Source organism: Aulonocara stuartgranti (genome assembly GCF_965226115.1).
Source record: "Aulonocara stuartgranti genome assembly, chromosome: 7".
NCBI classification, from domain to species: Eukaryota; Metazoa; Chordata; class Actinopteri; order Cichliformes; family Cichlidae; genus Aulonocara; species Aulonocara stuartgranti.
This window is the reverse complement of record NC_138945.1, coordinates 47,738,971-47,757,013: the sequence shown is the minus strand read 5'-3', so window position 1 is coordinate 47,757,013 and position 18,043 is coordinate 47,738,971. Positions and strand designations below refer to the sequence as shown.

The following is an 18,043-nucleotide window of genomic DNA, read 5'->3' as shown; positions in this document are numbered from 1 at the left end:
AAAAGTGTAAGCTAGTTAAGCCAGGCGATTAGTTGCCTTATGTTATAAAAACAAAACATCTCTGACTTTCTTCAAATCATATTCCAACACAACACAACTGCACAACTGGACAGTCTTTTTTGGTTGTAAAATTTCCCATCTCAAGCTTGTATATGTCGGTGTTGTTGCTGTCCTATTTAACCCCGTCCTGCAACAGTAACCTATGGGGGTGTATAGTTACTCTTTACCCCTCAATTTTATAGAGATGGATTTGAATACAGATACCAAACTCTAAATGCATTCTGCTGCTGTAATAAAACAATCATTGCAGAATTGAGTAATTTCTGCCCCTTCTTACAGAGAACACATTAAAGGGCATCAAAAGTCATGGTGGGGTGGGGAATTCATGCTAAATTGTACTATTGACTGTAACTGGTGTTCATAATGTACAGCCCTCAGTGAAGCTTTACTTGGGCACAGTGGCGTTACCTAAGATTCATTATGGAAGCTGCTTAGTAACTTAATTATAACATTATGTAACACGGCATCTGTACTTAGTTTACATGGATATATATTCCCCAGTGGATTTCCTGTCAGAGGCTTATAAGTCACACAGCCTATTCAAAGCTTTGCAATTAGAGAAGATTTAACAACTGCCTGCTGATGTGAGGCTGGTGGCTGCACCAGCAGCAGTAAACATCATGAACACGAACAGCTTTGGAGTATGGCCTAATTGAGTGTGATCCACAAAGTGGCTCCAGTGGCTACATGGAGAGATAAAAGGATTTAGCAGGAACAGTGGTTCTGATGCAACTCCTGTAAATCCAAATGTTTCCAGCTCTGCACAACAGGTGTCAGGATCTGGAACAAGCAAACAGTGGCTAACAGGAATGCCAGGCAGCTTTGTCCTTAGCTATTGTGTTACATTCCAGTTTCCTTTCTAAGCAACCTGGAAAATGCCAATTGTTACAAGGCAGATTTAGAGTGTTGCTGTTACAGGAAGATATAGGGAGATGATAAGTTTTAATTAGAATTTTGTTAATTAGGTACATTATCCATCCATCTGTCAGTTTTCCACCACTAATCTGGGTCTGGGTCACTGGGGGCAGGCGTGTTATGTCTTCCCTTCCTCACTTCCTACAGATCTTCTCAGGGTGGGGGAGATGTAGAGGTACTCCTAAATCAGCTAACATAAATAGGTCCTGAGTCTGCCTCAGAATTTTCAGATTAACAGCACCTTGAGCATCTCACCTGGGAGGTTATCAGGGGTTATAAGACCTAGACAGGCTCCCAGATGATCCCAGATGAATCTTTTCAACCCAGAGGAGAAACGGCTGTACTTTGAGATCCCCTTGATTGACTGAACACCTCATTCTATCTGTGACAGTGTTTGGAAGAAGTTTATTATTTGACACTTGTGTCTGTTCACAGTGTGTGGCCATAGTTAGAGTCAGGAGCATAGACAGAGCAGCCTATCATGAATCAACACCTTTTTGTGAGTAAGCGATCTAAGTGTAAAGACTCATATGAAACAAAAACCAAGAAGCTTCAACCAAGATATGGATCCTGGAGAAGCACACTGAATTCAGACAAGGGTGAGTGGGTTGTTGGCTCTTATTTAGGAGGCCTTTGTCTTAGCACTTGACCAGGTTTAGACCAAAAGAGCTACCTGAGTCAACCCATTACTTCACAGGGAACCACATGAGTCTTGCTTATATGTAATGAAGTTTCATTTATCATTATTTAATTGGATATAAAAAGAAAAATTGCTGAGTACTATATAAAAAAAATACACAAAATAATGTTAATTAATGTTTTTTTCTTTTTTAATGGATGATGCTTCAGGTGTACAGCCTGATGAACTTTCAGACTGTCGCCACAGAGGTTTATAATGATTATTTATCTGTCAACTCTTTGATACTAATGAGAAATGACTTTGATTGGTTATCATGTCCATGTGATGTGATTACATGACTAACAACATGATTTACCACTGATGGCCTGTGTATTATTGTCTGATGACGAGGGGGTGGGATTGAAACGTTGCACACTACCAAGATGTAGGTAAAGTTTGGCTTCTGCAGTGTCTAAGCTGTTGATTTTTTTAAAAAGTGGGAGGATATGTTTTTCCAGTCCAGCTAATGCCCCATTTTTTTTTTTGGTGTAGATTTGCATGTATCATACAGACATGTTTTATCATACTCTCAATCTTTACTTATATTAATGTAATGTAGGTGATGATATCGCCAACTGTGTGTTTAACATTGGGATTATGTATTTAGCTTTTCCCAAAAGACTTTTTAAAATCAAATTTTAATTAATATTAAACTTTCTCCTGTAACTAAGCTAATGAACATTGAGATTTTCCAGGTGTGTGTGTGGGGTTTTTTTTTTTAGCATTACAGAACTTTCCCAGGCTATTGTCATCCTTCTTTCAAAGATTTGCAAAGATTTGTTTGTATCGAATTCAGAATTTAGTGCATATTTCAAGAGCCGGACATTTGAATTTGATGCCTTTTAGTATTTTATGCTCCATCCATCAACTTTCTTAAATGCTTTTACATTTAAGGATCTCACATGGACTGGAGTTTATCCCAGGTATCATAAAGTCAAAAGTAGACAGGTCACCAACCTGTTACAGAGCCAACACAGAGAGACGGACAATCATTGATGCCCACATTTACACCTTCAGCCAGTTTAGAATAGTCAGTTAACATGAATGTATGTCAGGATTGTGGGAGGAAGCTGGGGTACCTGGAGGGATTTCAAACAGGCCCAGGGAGAACATGGAAACACCATACAAAGTTTTCAATGTTTAATCATCTAAAAATCAGTGCATTATGATTTATTTAAGTTTTTAATAAAACATTGAAAAATGCTGTTATACAATATTAGCAACAATGTTCATATAAAAAATTCTTCTACTTAATTTCTTGATTCTGATTATTACAGATGTAAATCTTCAGAGCAATTAGAAGGCAGCCAGGAATTGGGAAGCAGGTGCAGGATTTGCTACAGGAAATGGGCTGTGATCTGGAACATTACCAAACAGTGTTCAGCCCAAACCTTCTAACAACGTGATGTTTCTGTCACATACAAAATGTTCTGTGCCTCTTTAGTCCCAACTTTAAGCAGGCACTGAAATTTGGGCACAGCATGCTACATTTCCTAGGACCCGTTATACAACTTGTAACATTCACTCTGTTACAAGTGAGGGTCTCCCTCATTAACTCTCTCAAAATCTTCAGTCTTCCAGAGAGGCATTACAGACAGTTTAGACCATCAAGGAAGTTGTCATGGTTACCGTAGGTGCTGTACTGATGCAAAGGTACATGGAAAATTGAGTTAAGTGAGCGCTGCAGGGAGTTTACAGTGTCAGTGACTATATCCCACAGGGCTGTTCAAAACCTGAAATCTAATCTTTTCTTTTTTTTAATGTAGTAAATGCTAAATGTGCTTGAATACGGCCCAATCTGAAACAGAAAATCAAATATCGCATCCCTGTGAACTCTTCTGGTGGTTGACAGATTTGATTTTTTAGTGTCCATCTTCCCTACCATTCACATCCCTCAACCACTTAGCTGCACCAAATACTTTAAATTATTAGTGAAGGTGAGCACCTGTTTGTGGGTAAAAAAAGAGAGACATGTTTACCATGAGTCTTTGCAGCAATTTAGCAGTGCCAAGTGTTTAAAGTGTATTAAGTTGTTAAAATAACTTTCATACATGCAGCATATGTGAAGGTAAATATTAAAATCTTAAAGATGTTTTTTTTTAAAAAGGTAAATCAGAATCTACCTTTGAACTAAATTGTTCTTGTAGAGATGCCATTTTGTTAGTCATATAAAATTTGTGAAGGGAACAATAAATGCATAAATTAAAGATTTTTATCAAATAAATCAGGACTAAACAAAACAGCAGCATCTTAATAAACTGGAACTGGTATGATAAAATACAACTCACAAAAGTTTTCAATAATCCTAAGTGACATAACACACTTCTCTGTCTGCAGTTACGCCTCGCCGATACTGTGTTGTATCCCATTTTACTTTCAGAGCTACTTTAATTCTTTATGACACAGATCAACAAGGAGCTGGAATCATTTATATTGACTTGATAGCAGTATGCATTTGCTCTTTTGCATGCCTTGCTTGCAAAGAGTGGTTATTTGAGTTAATGTTACCTTCCTATTAACTCAGTTTAGCCATTCTCCTCTCACCTCTGGCATTAGCAAAGTATTTTCACCCATAGACTGCCACTCACTGGATATTTTCCCGTCTTAAGATCATTCTCTGTAAACCCAAGAGTTGACTGTGTGGGAATCCCAACAGATCAGCAGAAATATTCACCAATAACAGGATGTTAAGTCTCTTAAAATCTTCTTTCTTACCCATTCTGATACTAAGGTTGTTTTGATCTTGACTACATGCCTAAATGCGTTGAGTAACTTCTCTGTGATTAGCTGATTAGATTAATCAGCTAATCACAGGGAAGTTACTCAACGCATTACATTAATCAAAACATATCTCACTAACTTGTACTTTAAAACATGAAGCTTTGTCAAGACTGAACCAACTCTGCTGAGTAGTAGATACCTTACTTTGTATGTAGCCAGCTGATTACATAATGATTGGTTTATCATCAATCATTGAATCCATTTTATTTTATCTCTTTCTTGGATTTTTTCTTTGCAGCTATCTTGGCTGTTAGAGTCTTCACAGACCTTACTGGATCTGCAGGACAGTTTGTTTTTACCAGCTTTTTTTCGTCAGAGGTAGCACTTCAGACCTGCTATGCGATTCTTTAGTATCTGAACAGGCTTTCTATTTCCTCGCAGCTAGAATAGTTAAATCATACTTGTATATGTGTTTACCAAGGGATCAGTTTGCTATGTTGAACTTTTAGATTTGAGCAATCCATACCACACAAACAGCTATTAATACACTATACAGAGAGTGGCTGGTATGATTGGTCTTGCACCAACAAGTTGAGGTTACATGGCCAGTGACCTAATATCTAAATTTACACACACATATTATATATCACTAGGAATCACCCAGAGACTCGGTTACAACTGTTCAAATGGATCCTTAGTTGTAGGTTTATTTTTAAGCTTTGATCAATTAAAGAATGTGGACTATCAACCTGAACGACTCTGACTGCAGAGACACTCCTCTCTGTGGATGTATACACAGTCAAATAACCTGTCTTGACCACAGTCAAAGAAGAAAGCCAGTTTAACTGAAGCTCTTTGCTCTTTCCATCTATTGAGTTTGACCTAAATGGACAAAAAACAAAGCAACACACCAAAAACTGCCCTGAGGCATTGTCTGTACACCGTAGCACATGATCGTATTACAGCCACACTATAAACTGATTAAGAATTTTCCATTAAATACATTTATCACAATTTTTTTTAGATATAATGAAAACACTGGTTACATAATTTCTCAGCCCTGGAGCACCATCTTTCTTGTTCACTGTATTTTGCAAACACCATGCTCAGATTCCAGAATATTTACATGACAAACTTTTCATTACAGCTCAGGACTTTGAGTCTGCCTAAGTAAAATTATGATCGTCCATGTGTGACTGTTGTCCACGTGTGTTTCTCTTACTGTTCGTGGAGGTTTGGTTGCTGTTTTGATTCTGTTGATATTCTGTGTTTCTAAGGCTTTTATTTTTCTAGTCTGCATTTGTCTTTCTAATGTTCACTTCTTGTGCTTCTTCGGAAATCGCTTCTCCTTATGTGTTACCAGAACTTTAACCCCCTTTCTTTTCACCGCGGCCTTGTATCTTCTCTGTCTGCAGTCTGTCTTCTTTGTTTCTACCTGTGGCCTGTTTCTGTCAGTGTTTCATTGTATAAATACAACTTTATATATCAACAAGGCTTTTCTTAATTTCCTTGGTCTTCATTTTTATGTGTGCATGTATGTATATGGGGGAGATATTTGGCTTTAAAGGGATAAAGGATAATTCTCCTTCACCTCCACTGCTTGCATGCCTCCATGTCTGGTGGGCCACACCAAGATGTGTGGAGAGGAAATGAGGATGTACAAACTCTTTCCCTTTGTGAGAATCTGCTTTGTCATCTCCTTTTTTTCTCACGATTCTTGGGCTACACTTGTGGATTCATTGAGTCGGCCAAAAAAGGCTCACTATTATCTATTATCAGTTTATGTTCAACCTGCTTCTGTGTCCTGTGTTTGGGCCTTCTCATTCAACAACAGGACAACAATCCTTCCATAAAAAGTTACTAGTAAAATGTTAATACACAGAATGTATCCCTAATTTATTATTATAGTAGTTTTATGTCCAAACAAAAAAAATCAGGAAGATAGCTTAAGTATACAGAAAGCTCAGTAAGAGCTGTAACCACACAGGGTCAAACTTTTAGCTTTAGGACTTTGCCAACAATTCCAAAAAGTGACATGGATGGCAGCATACCATTTCCCTGTGTGCTGCTTGGTGCATCCTTGGCTATGTGAATCTGCCTTGTGTAATGCATTTGAGATACCTGTATCATTTGCATGACCATGTTTTTAATGCCTCTTCTCTTTTTGGATGCTTTCATCGAATACAAAGACACAAAAGCAATTCCTCATCAAGGTAGCATTCATGTATCTGAAAAAATGAACAGAAATGTTACAGATGCTGTGTCTAAAATTTTTTTTTATGTAGAATAGACATGCTCCATCATAGTGGTTTTATGACTGTGAAAAGTAGATGCATTCTTGGCCTTTGACAAGTGCAACGGATGGTAGATGGTACAAGGGTAGAAGTGAACCTAATCCGAACCAGGTTTCCAGAGACGTGAATATTGAGAGACCGTAAAATTAACCAGGACAGAACCTGACAGACAGAAAACACAACAAACAACAAAAAAGGGCCTGTAAGTTTTTTTTTATTTACCAAAGAAGAAGTGTAGTTTGCAGGTTTTAGAACTTATGTTCATTCAAAAGCAGGAGCAGGTGCTGATATGAGAACCATCAACGAATAGCACACATGCATAAACATTTTAACAAACTTTGGGTCCACCTGTAAACTCCTGACCTGATTAACTCTGAGATGGGAAACACAAGTTTTGGTTCCCAAACTTTAACCGATCAGTTATTTCAATAAACTCCAAGAATTCATAAAATGAAAAAAAAAAGACTGATCACTGCTCAGTGTCTTATATGTCTAAAGTTTCCTACAGATATATGACTGCTACACTAATGCAGGGTAAATGATTCATTGTGGAGGAACTGCTGACAACCTGACAGCTGCCTTAATGTCAGTGCAGTCAGTCCTATAAAGAAGGAGAATGTACAGATTTTATTTTGACCTGATCTGTCTTTTTTCTGAAATGGAAAACCCAGTTTCCGTCATCTCTATGTGAACAAACTCAGAGTTTTTAACCAAACAAGCTGAACCACAACATACAACAGAGAAAGGAACAGTTGAGGTTTCCAGCAATCCCCAGTGATTTATTACCAAATATACATTCATTTGAATAAATAAATTCCAGAATCTAACATTGTAGTGTTCCCTTGACTTTGAACATGTTTCAGCAACAATGCAAAATGAACTCGCTCTTTAAGAGACTCATTAACTTTTATTCAAAAGAAAAATAAAATGCATTTCAGTGGTTGTGGCCACTTTACTTCATTCTTCTCTTTTTGTGGTAGCTCTTTATAAAAAGCTCCAAAGATAGAAAGCTTTAAGTAAATTTACTTAAAGGACATTTCCTTACAGTGAGTACTCAGATCTTGCTTTAGGACAAACTTTTCAATAACATGGTACTATTGACATCACACATTTTGGCTTCAAACTAAAACTCAGCCTAAAAAATGTGGCTCAAATGAAAATTGAACAAAAGGTCAAGTTAAATCAAATAAACGTACGTAACTCACCAAAGCAATATTCAGACCAAAGAGATGGATGTTGTTGGAACTTGTTCTCATTCACAGGGCTGGTGTGGCTGTTATTGTTGTAAAAGGGGCCATTTGGCTCTTCTGATATAATACTAATATCAGATAATCTTGACTGCTCACAACACTGATATTAATAATCACTTACACAGTCTGGAAATCCAAGCAGAGCCGTTCACACCTCAGATCTAGCACTCTGTTTGAAATGTAGAATCAGAGTTTCTTCAGCTTCAAGTACCCGACTCTGAGGAAGATTTACAGTCACTTGGCTGTGAATCGCATTTTGGTACCCGGCCTCTGGCCCTCTGGCTCCGGGTAGATAGTTCTGAAGGTCAAGTTGATGCGTGGGCCCCTGTCATGGTACTCTTTAGCCACTTGATGCTGGTGGGAACAGAGAGACTCATAAGCAACATATTTAAAAGTTACACTACATTTTTATGAAAGAATAAATGAGCAATTAACAATCTTGGGCAAGTATTGCTCTATTAAGTTTCTATTAATGGGCAACATCTACAAATTTTCCACTAGAATCAAAAGAAAGAAATGTATGAATAGCCATGAGCTAGGCCAGCTATATTTTGTTCTATGTAGAAAAAAAGAGTGTAAAGTGATAATAGACAAATCTGAGAAAACAAACGAACAACAACACAAGTATACAGTCCGGAGAAACACCATCAGACATGGAAAAGTCCGATTTATTCACCTGTGCAAAGCCAGCACTACTACCTTTTGCACAAGAAAATAATGGCCTTCATACATTTTGTGCAGCTTGTGGACTCAACGACACACACAAGTGCAGAAACACCACTACACCTCCATCAAAATCTGAGAAGGAGGTGCAAGGTTTGCTTATACACAACAGTGTGAAAAGAAAAAAAGAGCTACGTAAACACAGAATGATTCCTGTATCCATTTTCAAACACGTGAAGTACTTTAGCAGGACTGATGGGTTTAGTTAAATATTTAGCCACCACTTCTAAACCTTGCTCCGTGAACCAGATGGTTTTGTTAGGCCAACCATGACTGCAATAATGGAGATAGAATTAATGTCTGAAGTGATCTTTTTCTTGAAAGAGAGTAATGAAGCCCCTGTTAAGTTACTCAGGAGGGTGTCGTCATAAAACACCTGTGACCTTATCCTCTCCTTCTTTCAGCTCAAACCTTTTTCATCTCCTTGCCCCAACTTGTATCTCTCACTCTCTCACCTCACTTAGTTTTTAGTAAGTGAACATTGTGTAGTGGAAAGTTGAGGATAGCTCCATTTGGAGCCCGTCCTGATTTATATCAGTGGTATTGTTTTGATCATTGAATTCCTCTAGCGGTGGACAAAACTTGTTTAAATTTGCTTATGTAATAAACCGTTTTATATATGTACAGCCAGGTGGAATTTTTTTTCTCCACACAACTCTGTATAGTCCAGTGAAAATATGAAAGTGTCCTTATTGCTTTCATAGGAATTAAGAGCCAAGTGTGAGCGTCTCTCCAAGCGTCTATGTTTTGCTATGCATCCTTGAACAAAGTTTAAAAAGATACCTAAACAGCATGGCCCATTTTACCTGCTCTGCAAACAGATTTGGCCATAATGAAATTCAAGCAGCTGTAATATGCTGTAATAACTCATTCTCATACCTGAGTGTGATCCAGTTATTTTCAACAGAACCCAGCTACTCTCTCTGTTACATACACAAGAGCCTTGCACTCATATAAATCTGGCTGCTCTGACTTTGATCGTAAAAAAAAAGAAAAGAAAAGAAAGAAGACTCTCATTAGGTTGAAGCCTTACTCTTCTCTCCAGGCCTCTCCATTCATCCTTGTTACTGGTTGTCCAGGCAAGAGGAACCTGACTGCCTTCACCACACATCTATATGCTCACATGGTGAGTCAGAAGCACTAACACTCCTCTATCGCACAACAGCAAGGAGACTATTCAGTGTGAATGTCCAGTGTTTCATTGGAAGTGTTTTTTTCAAGGTTGCTGTTTTAATAATAACTTAGTTTGTGCAAGAAAGATATTTTACAAAAGCATCACAGTACAAAACTATATGTAAAACAGGCTGAAAAGAACCTTAAAAACAAACTATCAGTGTTCTTCTGTTATCTGAAGATGTATGTTGTTCATTTTGACAGTAAATATAGTATAATGGATAAAATCATTGTTACCAAGCAGGTTAATTAGGTCCAACAGCTAAGCCAAACATTGAAGTAATAATATGTGAGTTTTATATTTTCATTTTTCTGCACTTTATCCTTACAAATGGAACACAGGAACCAACTCATAATATGTGTATAGTTGATTTCTAATATGTAATGTGAGTTAGCTAACAAATAAATCTGGCAACGTGTAGTGCAGGGGTATCGAACTCCAGGCCTCAGGGGCCTGTGTCCTGCAGGTTTTAGATCTCACCCTGGGTCAACACACCTGAATCAAATGATGAGTTCATTAGCAGCTTCTGGAGAACTTCAAGACATGCTTAACCATTTAAATCAGCTGTTTTGGATCAAGGACAAATCTAAAACCTGCAGGAAACTGGCCCTTGAGACACCCCTGGTGTAGTGCGAATGACCCGGCACCTTAATTTCTGCCTGAATCTATCCTGTAGCTGGACTCTCTTTGAATAAAGCTTTGGTCATACTCACTGAAGACCCAGCAGCTTAGTAGCGATTACTATTACACTCACACTCACTTTTTGATGACAAAGTTTACATCACTCAGCCCTAAGCAAACCTTAGCGGGCTTGGAGAGCGTAATCAAGGCTTAACTTTATTGCCTGCCTGGTGGAGCCTACCTGCCAGTCGTCCTGTGTGGCTCCTTCCATCAGCAGAAGTGTGCCATGACTCAGAGGAATCCGAATCCGCTCCACGTAAGTGTAGTCACCCTTCTCCTCCTAAAGGACAAAAACACACAGTGCAGTCCAAAGGTTAATCTTCAGTCTATATGCAAACACCTAATGCTGATGCTTTGCTTCACACAGTTTGCAAAGCATCTCATTTTTTTGGGCATCGAATGTGAAATGTGTCCATTAATCTGCTTCACTCTTCCTCCCAAGTTGTACTGTTTCCTGAGGCAGATCAAATGTGTCCATCTAACTTTAATGCACAAGGAGATTACTTCTGATTGGATCACTTCCCAACTCGTCTTGCCTTTCTTCACAAGTTAAGTTAGTTGTGAGACGATCTCATCTTACCAGAATACTTTCATCTTGTTTTTATTATAGTTAAGAATGAAACCCAGTGAGCTAACTCACCGGTGGAGGCTGCTTGCGGAGACTGAAGACTCTGGTGTCGCCCAGACTAAGAGAAGCAATAGTTGGCTTGGGACCCAATGAGGCTTCGTCGTCACTGTGCCAGCCAATGCTGTCATGGCCATCCCGATACAAGTTACACAACAGGGAGTTGAAGCTACATCCAGTCGCATGCTCCACTGCCTTGCAAAGGTTTACCAGCAATGGATGCCACTTGGAGGAAAAAGCAAGAACAATACGCAGAGTTCAGCAAATGAATGTATGACAAAAGGATAGAAAAACAGAATGATGAATGAGGAAAATGAAAGACTCAATGTTAAAATAATATAACAAAAGCAAATATTTCACTCTGTTTAGATCAATTTTTATTCTCCCTACAATTAGACTACAAACCAAAGACTTTGCCAGAGATTGTGTGAAAAAAAAAAATTCTGTCACATTTTTGTTACAGTTGTCAAACCTGCATGTTTGCAGCCATTGTGGAGCGAGCATAGGTATATGGGAGCTCTCCATACCAGCAGGTCAGCCTGGGTTCCTCGTATGCTTCACCTGGACCAGAATACACGCACACATCCAAACAGATCAGGAAATTGCCCAGATTAAACAAGAGACAAAAGTTTTTTTTGGTATTGCACAGTGGGGGACACATTTCTGTGAATATTTAAAATCTGCTGATATTTGATACCCAGTCTTAGTGCACACACACACAAAAAAATAACGTGGTTATTTGAAAGCTTAAATAAAAGAGCTGTGCTAGTATTTCCGGGTTAATAACAGAAATTTTATCTGATGCACACTGTACCGGGCCCCTACGGTCCCTCCTGCATGTGGTTGGTCCACAGGAAATGTGTCCATGTGGCTCTTTTGAGCTGAGCCTGACCAGCACTGCAGGCTAATTCCCAACCATCAGATGCTCATTGACAAGGCCCACCCTTGGGTCTGGCTCCGTTAACCCTAATCTGAGTGTGGTACACTGGCCCACTGGTTTTTCCTACATAAAGGTCTTGTGAATCGCACTTCGTCTGTCCCTTCATCTAGAACCAATTTGCCTTGGGAGACCCTACCAGGGACAAAATGCCCTAACAATATGGGACCTAGGATCACCAGAGTACACAAACCCCTCCACCACAATGATGTGGTGATTTGTGGAGGCAATCAGGTGGCAGTCAAAAGCGGGGGACTTGGCGGTCTGATTCAAACTTGCTGAAACGGGCTTTGGGTATATGGAACACCACCTCCCATGAACACGAAGAAGTCTAAGCTACCGCTTCAGGTGGAGAGATACTGGCTAGATATGGTAAGGCTTGCCTGAACACACAATTACAACCAGTCTCCTGGAGAGGGGATGGATTCTGTTTCACTCTGGAGTTGCACCTTAGTGAGAGGCAGGGGTGGGTACACTTGTAGAAACAAGCTTCCATAGCGTGGCTTTGCTCAGCTCTAGGGATAGAGTGGGGGGCTCGGCCCTTCAAGAGTGTCTTGGAGTAGAGCTGCTGATCCTCCACATCTAAAGGAGCCATTTGAGATGGGCATCTGACCAGGATGCCTTATGGGTACCTTATAGGTGAGGGAGAAGGCAGACCCAGGAGACACTGGAGAGATTACACCTCTTGGCTGGCTTGGGAACATCTTGGTATTCTCCCTAAAGAGCTGTAGGATGTGGCCAGAAAGAGGGAGGTCTGGGTGTTTCTGTTTAGACTGATGTCCACAACAACCCAGACCCAGATAAACTGCAGAAATGGATGGATTGGTCTTTTGAGTATAAAACACTCAACCACTCAAACCCCAATCCAGACCTCTGCCTGTGGACAGTTTCATAGAGTAAACCATCAAATCAATCTCTATATTGCGTCAGTAATTTGATGAAGGCAATTCAGTCAGGGCAGAAAACTGACAAATTTGTTCTTACTGGATTTTCTTTCAGTGTCTAACAAACATGTACAATAATCGCCTGTTTTGTCACTGGTTTTCTAACAGGGGTCACGTAAACATCTAAATCCAATTTCTCTGTCTTCCTCTGTGGGTCTGAGTGTACCTCCCTTTCTTGGGAAACCAATAGTTCTCTTCCAAGAAACAATTTTTTGCCTTCGGTGTATTTTGGCCAGCCGTCTGGTATCAGAATACGGTGAAACCAAAACAAACTGCTTGAGCAGCCATTGCTTTTTATGGTGCTGAATTATTACATTATTACATTATTATTTATCAACTCTCAAATGCCAGAAAGATAAGCAAAAGCCAAACCCATTCAAAGTATCCATTTCAAAGTTGTGAGACCAAATGATCGGAAAAACTGAGTCAGTGCATTTAAAGGTTGTTTTAAAGCAGGGCAGGATAAATGAAGGAGTGGTGATACATTAAAGAGCCAGCCACCACTTCTTTTTCCACTCTTCCTTAACCCAAACATTGATGATTTCACACCCTGTGTCTGTGGTGAGTGTTTGGAAATCATGACCACTTGTCTTCATCATTCTGTTTGTTTGCTGTGTAGCTACTGCAGAATTGCACAAAAGATGGACAAGAGCCAGCTGAGAGAAAAGGACGATTGTGAGGCAAAGTCTGGCTTCATCTCAGCACATTCCCCTGTATATCGTCTGTCACCGTATATGGAATACAATGTGAGTGTTCTCAGTGTCAGCTTTTTTTTCAAAATAAAGTTCATACACAAATTACCACATGAGCAAGGCACCTAGTTGGATTTGGAAAACTTTGCATTAAAAAGCTATAATTTTAAAAAAAGAGTATATTAAACAATTACCCAAATCTATTGCCAACAAAAAGTATTCTGTTATTATTTAGAGATCTTTAAGTACTTTTAAAATACATGTACCGAAAACTGTTTTAAAAGGTCACCACTGCACATACATGAAACAGGAACAAACCTGAATCCAACAGCAAACTTCCTGCAGTGGGGAATCCTTCTTTACGCTCCTCTCTACAAACCACAAACTCACATTTCACCTAGTTTACACTGTTAAGAAACCAGTGCTCACCTTGTCTGTAGTTGGTCTTTTGGGACCATGGAAGCTCTGCAAGCAGCTTACTGAACATCCAGTCGGCCTCTTCTGGGGAGAGAAATCCAGGCAGCAGCCGCAGCCTCGACAGATGAAAGATAAATAGACACAGACTAAATCCCCATAAACATAAAGTAAGAGTATACAGTATGTACTTTACCCTGGTTTTCTAAGAGTTTAAAGTCTGGGCATTCCAATTATTTCTGTAAGGCATAAAATTCCTCCTTAACAATATGAACGTGTAACCTTAAATACACAGGGAAAAGGCTCTTGTGTAAAATAGTAAAATTTTTCAACATCCAGATCAAATAGCAAAATCAAATGACTGACAGTTACTTTTGGTTTATTATCCACTACAACCATTCTGTTAAGCTCACAAAATGACCTGCTAAAATTCAAACTGAACCTCGGTAACAAAATACAGACTACAATAACATTGTCTCTCTGTAAATCAGATTTTTCTAATAACAATAAAATCAAAATTGACATGCTAAAAATCTATGTGAAAATAGCCTAATTGTACCTTCCACTATATAATAAAGCACAAGTTATGAAATATACTTAATTATTAAAAACAAAGCTCATTTTATGTGTTTTACTGGGGACCATAAAGTAAAAAGCATGACTTTTATTAAGAAAAAGCATATTTATTATGCGACCACTGCCACCTAGTGGATTTAAAACTCAGGCACTGATTTGTGCAATGTTCAATAAACACACATTCAGCTATTTTCCATTTAATTGTTTTTTACACACCTGGACACCCCTGATGGTCCATGGCTGATCTCAAAATCACCTGCCTGTCTGACCAGAACAAAATGAATCACGTTAAAAGTATGTAGTAGAGGACTCACTAAGCCACCTTAAAAATTGTGTGATTAAAAACGTTATCTGTCATAAAAACAAAGCTGTGGAAGTAAAGATTGAAATTAGTAACTTACTCTATCATCTTCTCTGGTGGCACATCTCTAATTGGCTGCAATAAAGGAAAAAAAAAAAAAAGTAGTATCCTCACATTCATTTTTATTGGCAGCAAAGACTCATTTTGACTTCTTCACGTGGACAGTCTACCTGGGAGGGCTGGAGAAACTCAAAGGTTTTAGTTGTTTTCTGAGGCCCAAAACCCCAAGAACCAGAGGCCACGTTGGCATTTTTGGATTCATTGCAATTTGGGCCTGCACCTGTTTAAAAAAACAGAATAAAAATCTTGTTTCCTACGTAAATGTCAGCCCAATTTATCACACTTATTTAAACACATAACTGTATTTCATAAGAGAGGAAGAAAATTCCTTATATATATATATTTTTTATCTACCTCTATGAATGACCTGAGCTGGCAAAAGCATGCAAATCCTGCATTTCACAGTACACACTACACTTTGATTTACCTGTTGGACTTGAGTGTTTTGGCAGTCGTTTCGCCCAGCAGCCCTGAACTCTGGCACGCTGACGCTTATCTGACATCACATCAAGTCTATGATGTGAGAAAGAAGAGAAACAGATTCATTCACAACTATAGGATTTCTTTATTTGAACACAGAAACTGGCTCTGTACACGCCATATCATAAAAAGGAATTCACACAAACTGACATTAGGGAAGAATCGAGAACAGTTCCTAACTAAGAACCAGTTCTAGATTATCTTAGCTACCTGACTCTAATCTCAAGCTTATCAAGCTTTTTAGTCAATGCTGGCATGTTTTTTTTGACAGCTGTACACTGCAAAACGGGAATGTCAAACATTTGACAGTGGAACGTTTTCACGCATGTGAGCCTTTATTCTATTCAGCAGTTTCAACACTGTGAGATAATGAGACAAAAACAAATCATGAAGAGTCAATATCAGAACTGATAAAGATCTTTTACAACCAGAAGTATTTGGACAATATTCTCCCACCTGTACAACACCACACTGGAGTTCAGTTCATCTATCAAGATTTCCTTCTTTAATTCAAGGGGCTTAACAAAAATACAGCATTAAAAATTTAGGAGTTATAGCTTTTTAAATGTTTTTCGTATATATAGCCCCCCAAAATTAATTGGATAAATTAATACAATTGTAAACATAAGGACTGTTTTTAATACTGCTTTATAGTTAATGACTGTCTTAAGTCTAGAACCCACAGCCTTTGAGAGCCACCTTCAATTGCTGCTTGGTTGTGGGTCTCCCAGTCTTCACCTTTGTCATCAGTAATTTAAAGTTTCCTCCAAGTGTCAGGTGACTGACTAACTCAGCTTTTGAAGAATATTTAATTTCTTTTCCTTGAAAAACTCTTGGGTTGCTTTTGCGGGTTATTTTGGCTCATCATACATTTGCAAGTCCTGACCAGTTTTGCCGCATTTGGCTGAACATGAGCAGAGAGTATAGTCCTGTACACTTCACAATTCATCTTGCTATATGTACCAGCAGTCACATTAACAATAAACACTAGTGACCCGGTTACAGTGGCAACCATACATGCCCACACAATAACATTATCTCCACAATGTTTTACAGATAATGTGTTATGCTTATAATCGTGAGTTACTTCTCTTCTTCTGTTCCCGTCATTCTGGTTAAGATTGCTTTTATGTGTTCGCAGAATTCTTTTTAGCTTAAGTGTGAAAGCTGTTTTAGATGTTTTTGGACAAAGCCTGATCTTGTTTTTACGTGTAACCAGTGATTTACACCTTGTTGTAAATTTACATTCATGAAGGTGACTCTGGACTGTAGACTCTAAGTACACCATTGACTGAGATCCATAGACCTACCTCTGTGAGAATTTTCTACACTTGCATCACTCTTTCACACCACATATTGAGAGTTCCAGAATAAAGACATCATATGCAAGCAAGGAAACAACTCCAGAAATGTTATCTTCTTAGTCCATCATGAGATGAGAGAACAGACTTCACCTGGCCCTGAAACTGCTTATCATCCATTTGTCCAATTACCTTTTAACCTCTGAGCAACTTTGTATAAAAAATGGCTGTAATTTCTGTATAGTTACCACAATCCAAAAAATCTAAATTTCAATCACGTCTTCATAATTTTATTTAAAATCCACTCTGCCACTATCCAAATACTACTCTATAAGTCGAACGGAGAATGGCACTCCTACTAATGTCTTATCAATGTCTACCCCTGCATGCAGTTTTTTTTCCCTTTATGTGAGTGCGTGGAGTGCTGCTCAGATCTGCAGTCCTTTGTGATGCGTAATCAGATGTTGTGAGTTATATATTTTGTTCGAGTGGTAGTTGTACTACGTTCTTTTCCCTCTGTGCCTAATGAAAAGCACAATTTGTTGGATTTGTCGTAGAATCTTAAGGTTTCTGAGAATAAAATATGCAGCCATCAAATTGAACAAAGCAGCTTTTAATAAATTGTTCGATAATTAAACGAAATAATTTCTGTCCCTTTTAGTTAAAGGATAATTTCGATAGTAAACTGGCTATTCTTAACTGAAATACTTGATTAGCTTGGTGCTCAGTATACGTAACAAAAAGTTACTTTAAATAACACTTTTTAAATGTCATACTTCGTAAGAAAATACCAGGACTAACTAATGTTGGGAAAAAAAACTTGAATGACTTACCCAAGTGGTCGCTAAAGCATATCTACAGAACTAAGAGAAGATGGGTGTTTTTTTTTTTTATTTAAGCTGTAGCGCTGTCAGCCATGGCAAGAGTGTAACAGGGAAAATAAATCCTACCTGGAACCGAGATGTGAAACTATAGTTCCGTCTCTAGCTCTCCTCTCTCCCGCTCTTTTTTTAAAATATATTTTTAGCACAATTTAATGTGAACTATGTCACGAATAAAACTAATAATACATTTTTGTAGAACACATAAAAAGTGAACGTATATTAACACATGGACACAATGAACGTTTCTAGACAGTGAGAATTAACAATTTAAA

The 18,043-nt window shown here is 38.4% G+C and overlaps 1 protein-coding gene across 1 annotated transcript; it reads right to left on the bottom strand.

Annotated features, from left to right (window-relative positions):
• Positions 1 to 6,863: 6,863 nt before the first annotated feature.
• Positions 6,864 to 17,821, bottom strand: alkbh3 (alkB homolog 3, alpha-ketoglutarate dependent dioxygenase). Its single transcript, XM_082538946.1, has 10 exons — positions 17,721 to 17,821; positions 15,534 to 15,619; positions 15,217 to 15,326; positions 15,087 to 15,121; positions 14,902 to 14,949; positions 14,125 to 14,228; positions 11,595 to 11,683; positions 11,138 to 11,347; positions 10,679 to 10,777; positions 6,864 to 8,273 (listed from the first exon to the last, which is right to left on the bottom strand). Exons 2-10 carry the CDS (start codon positions 15,607 to 15,609, stop codon positions 8,154 to 8,156), a joined length of 891 nt encoding a protein of 296 aa, XP_082395072.1. The 5' UTR covers positions 15,610 to 15,619; positions 17,721 to 17,821; the 3' UTR covers positions 6,864 to 8,153.
• Between the last annotated feature and the right edge of the window lie 222 nt (positions 17,822 to 18,043).

Excerpts from the sequence above, each read along its gene's own strand:
- alkbh3 (XM_082538946.1), bottom strand. The coding sequence starts at position 15,609 with ATGTCAGATAAGCGTCAGCGTGCCAGAGTTCAGGGCTGCTGGGCGAAA. Across the intron at positions 15,327-15,533 it reads AAAACACTCAAGTCCAACAG|GTGCAGGCCCAAATTGCAAT; the intron begins GTAAATCAAAGT and ends TTTTTTAAACAG. Across the intron at positions 15,122-15,216 it reads AGTTTCTCCAGCCCTCCCAG|CCAATTAGAGATGTGCCACC; the intron begins GTAGACTGTCCA and ends CCTTTATTGCAG.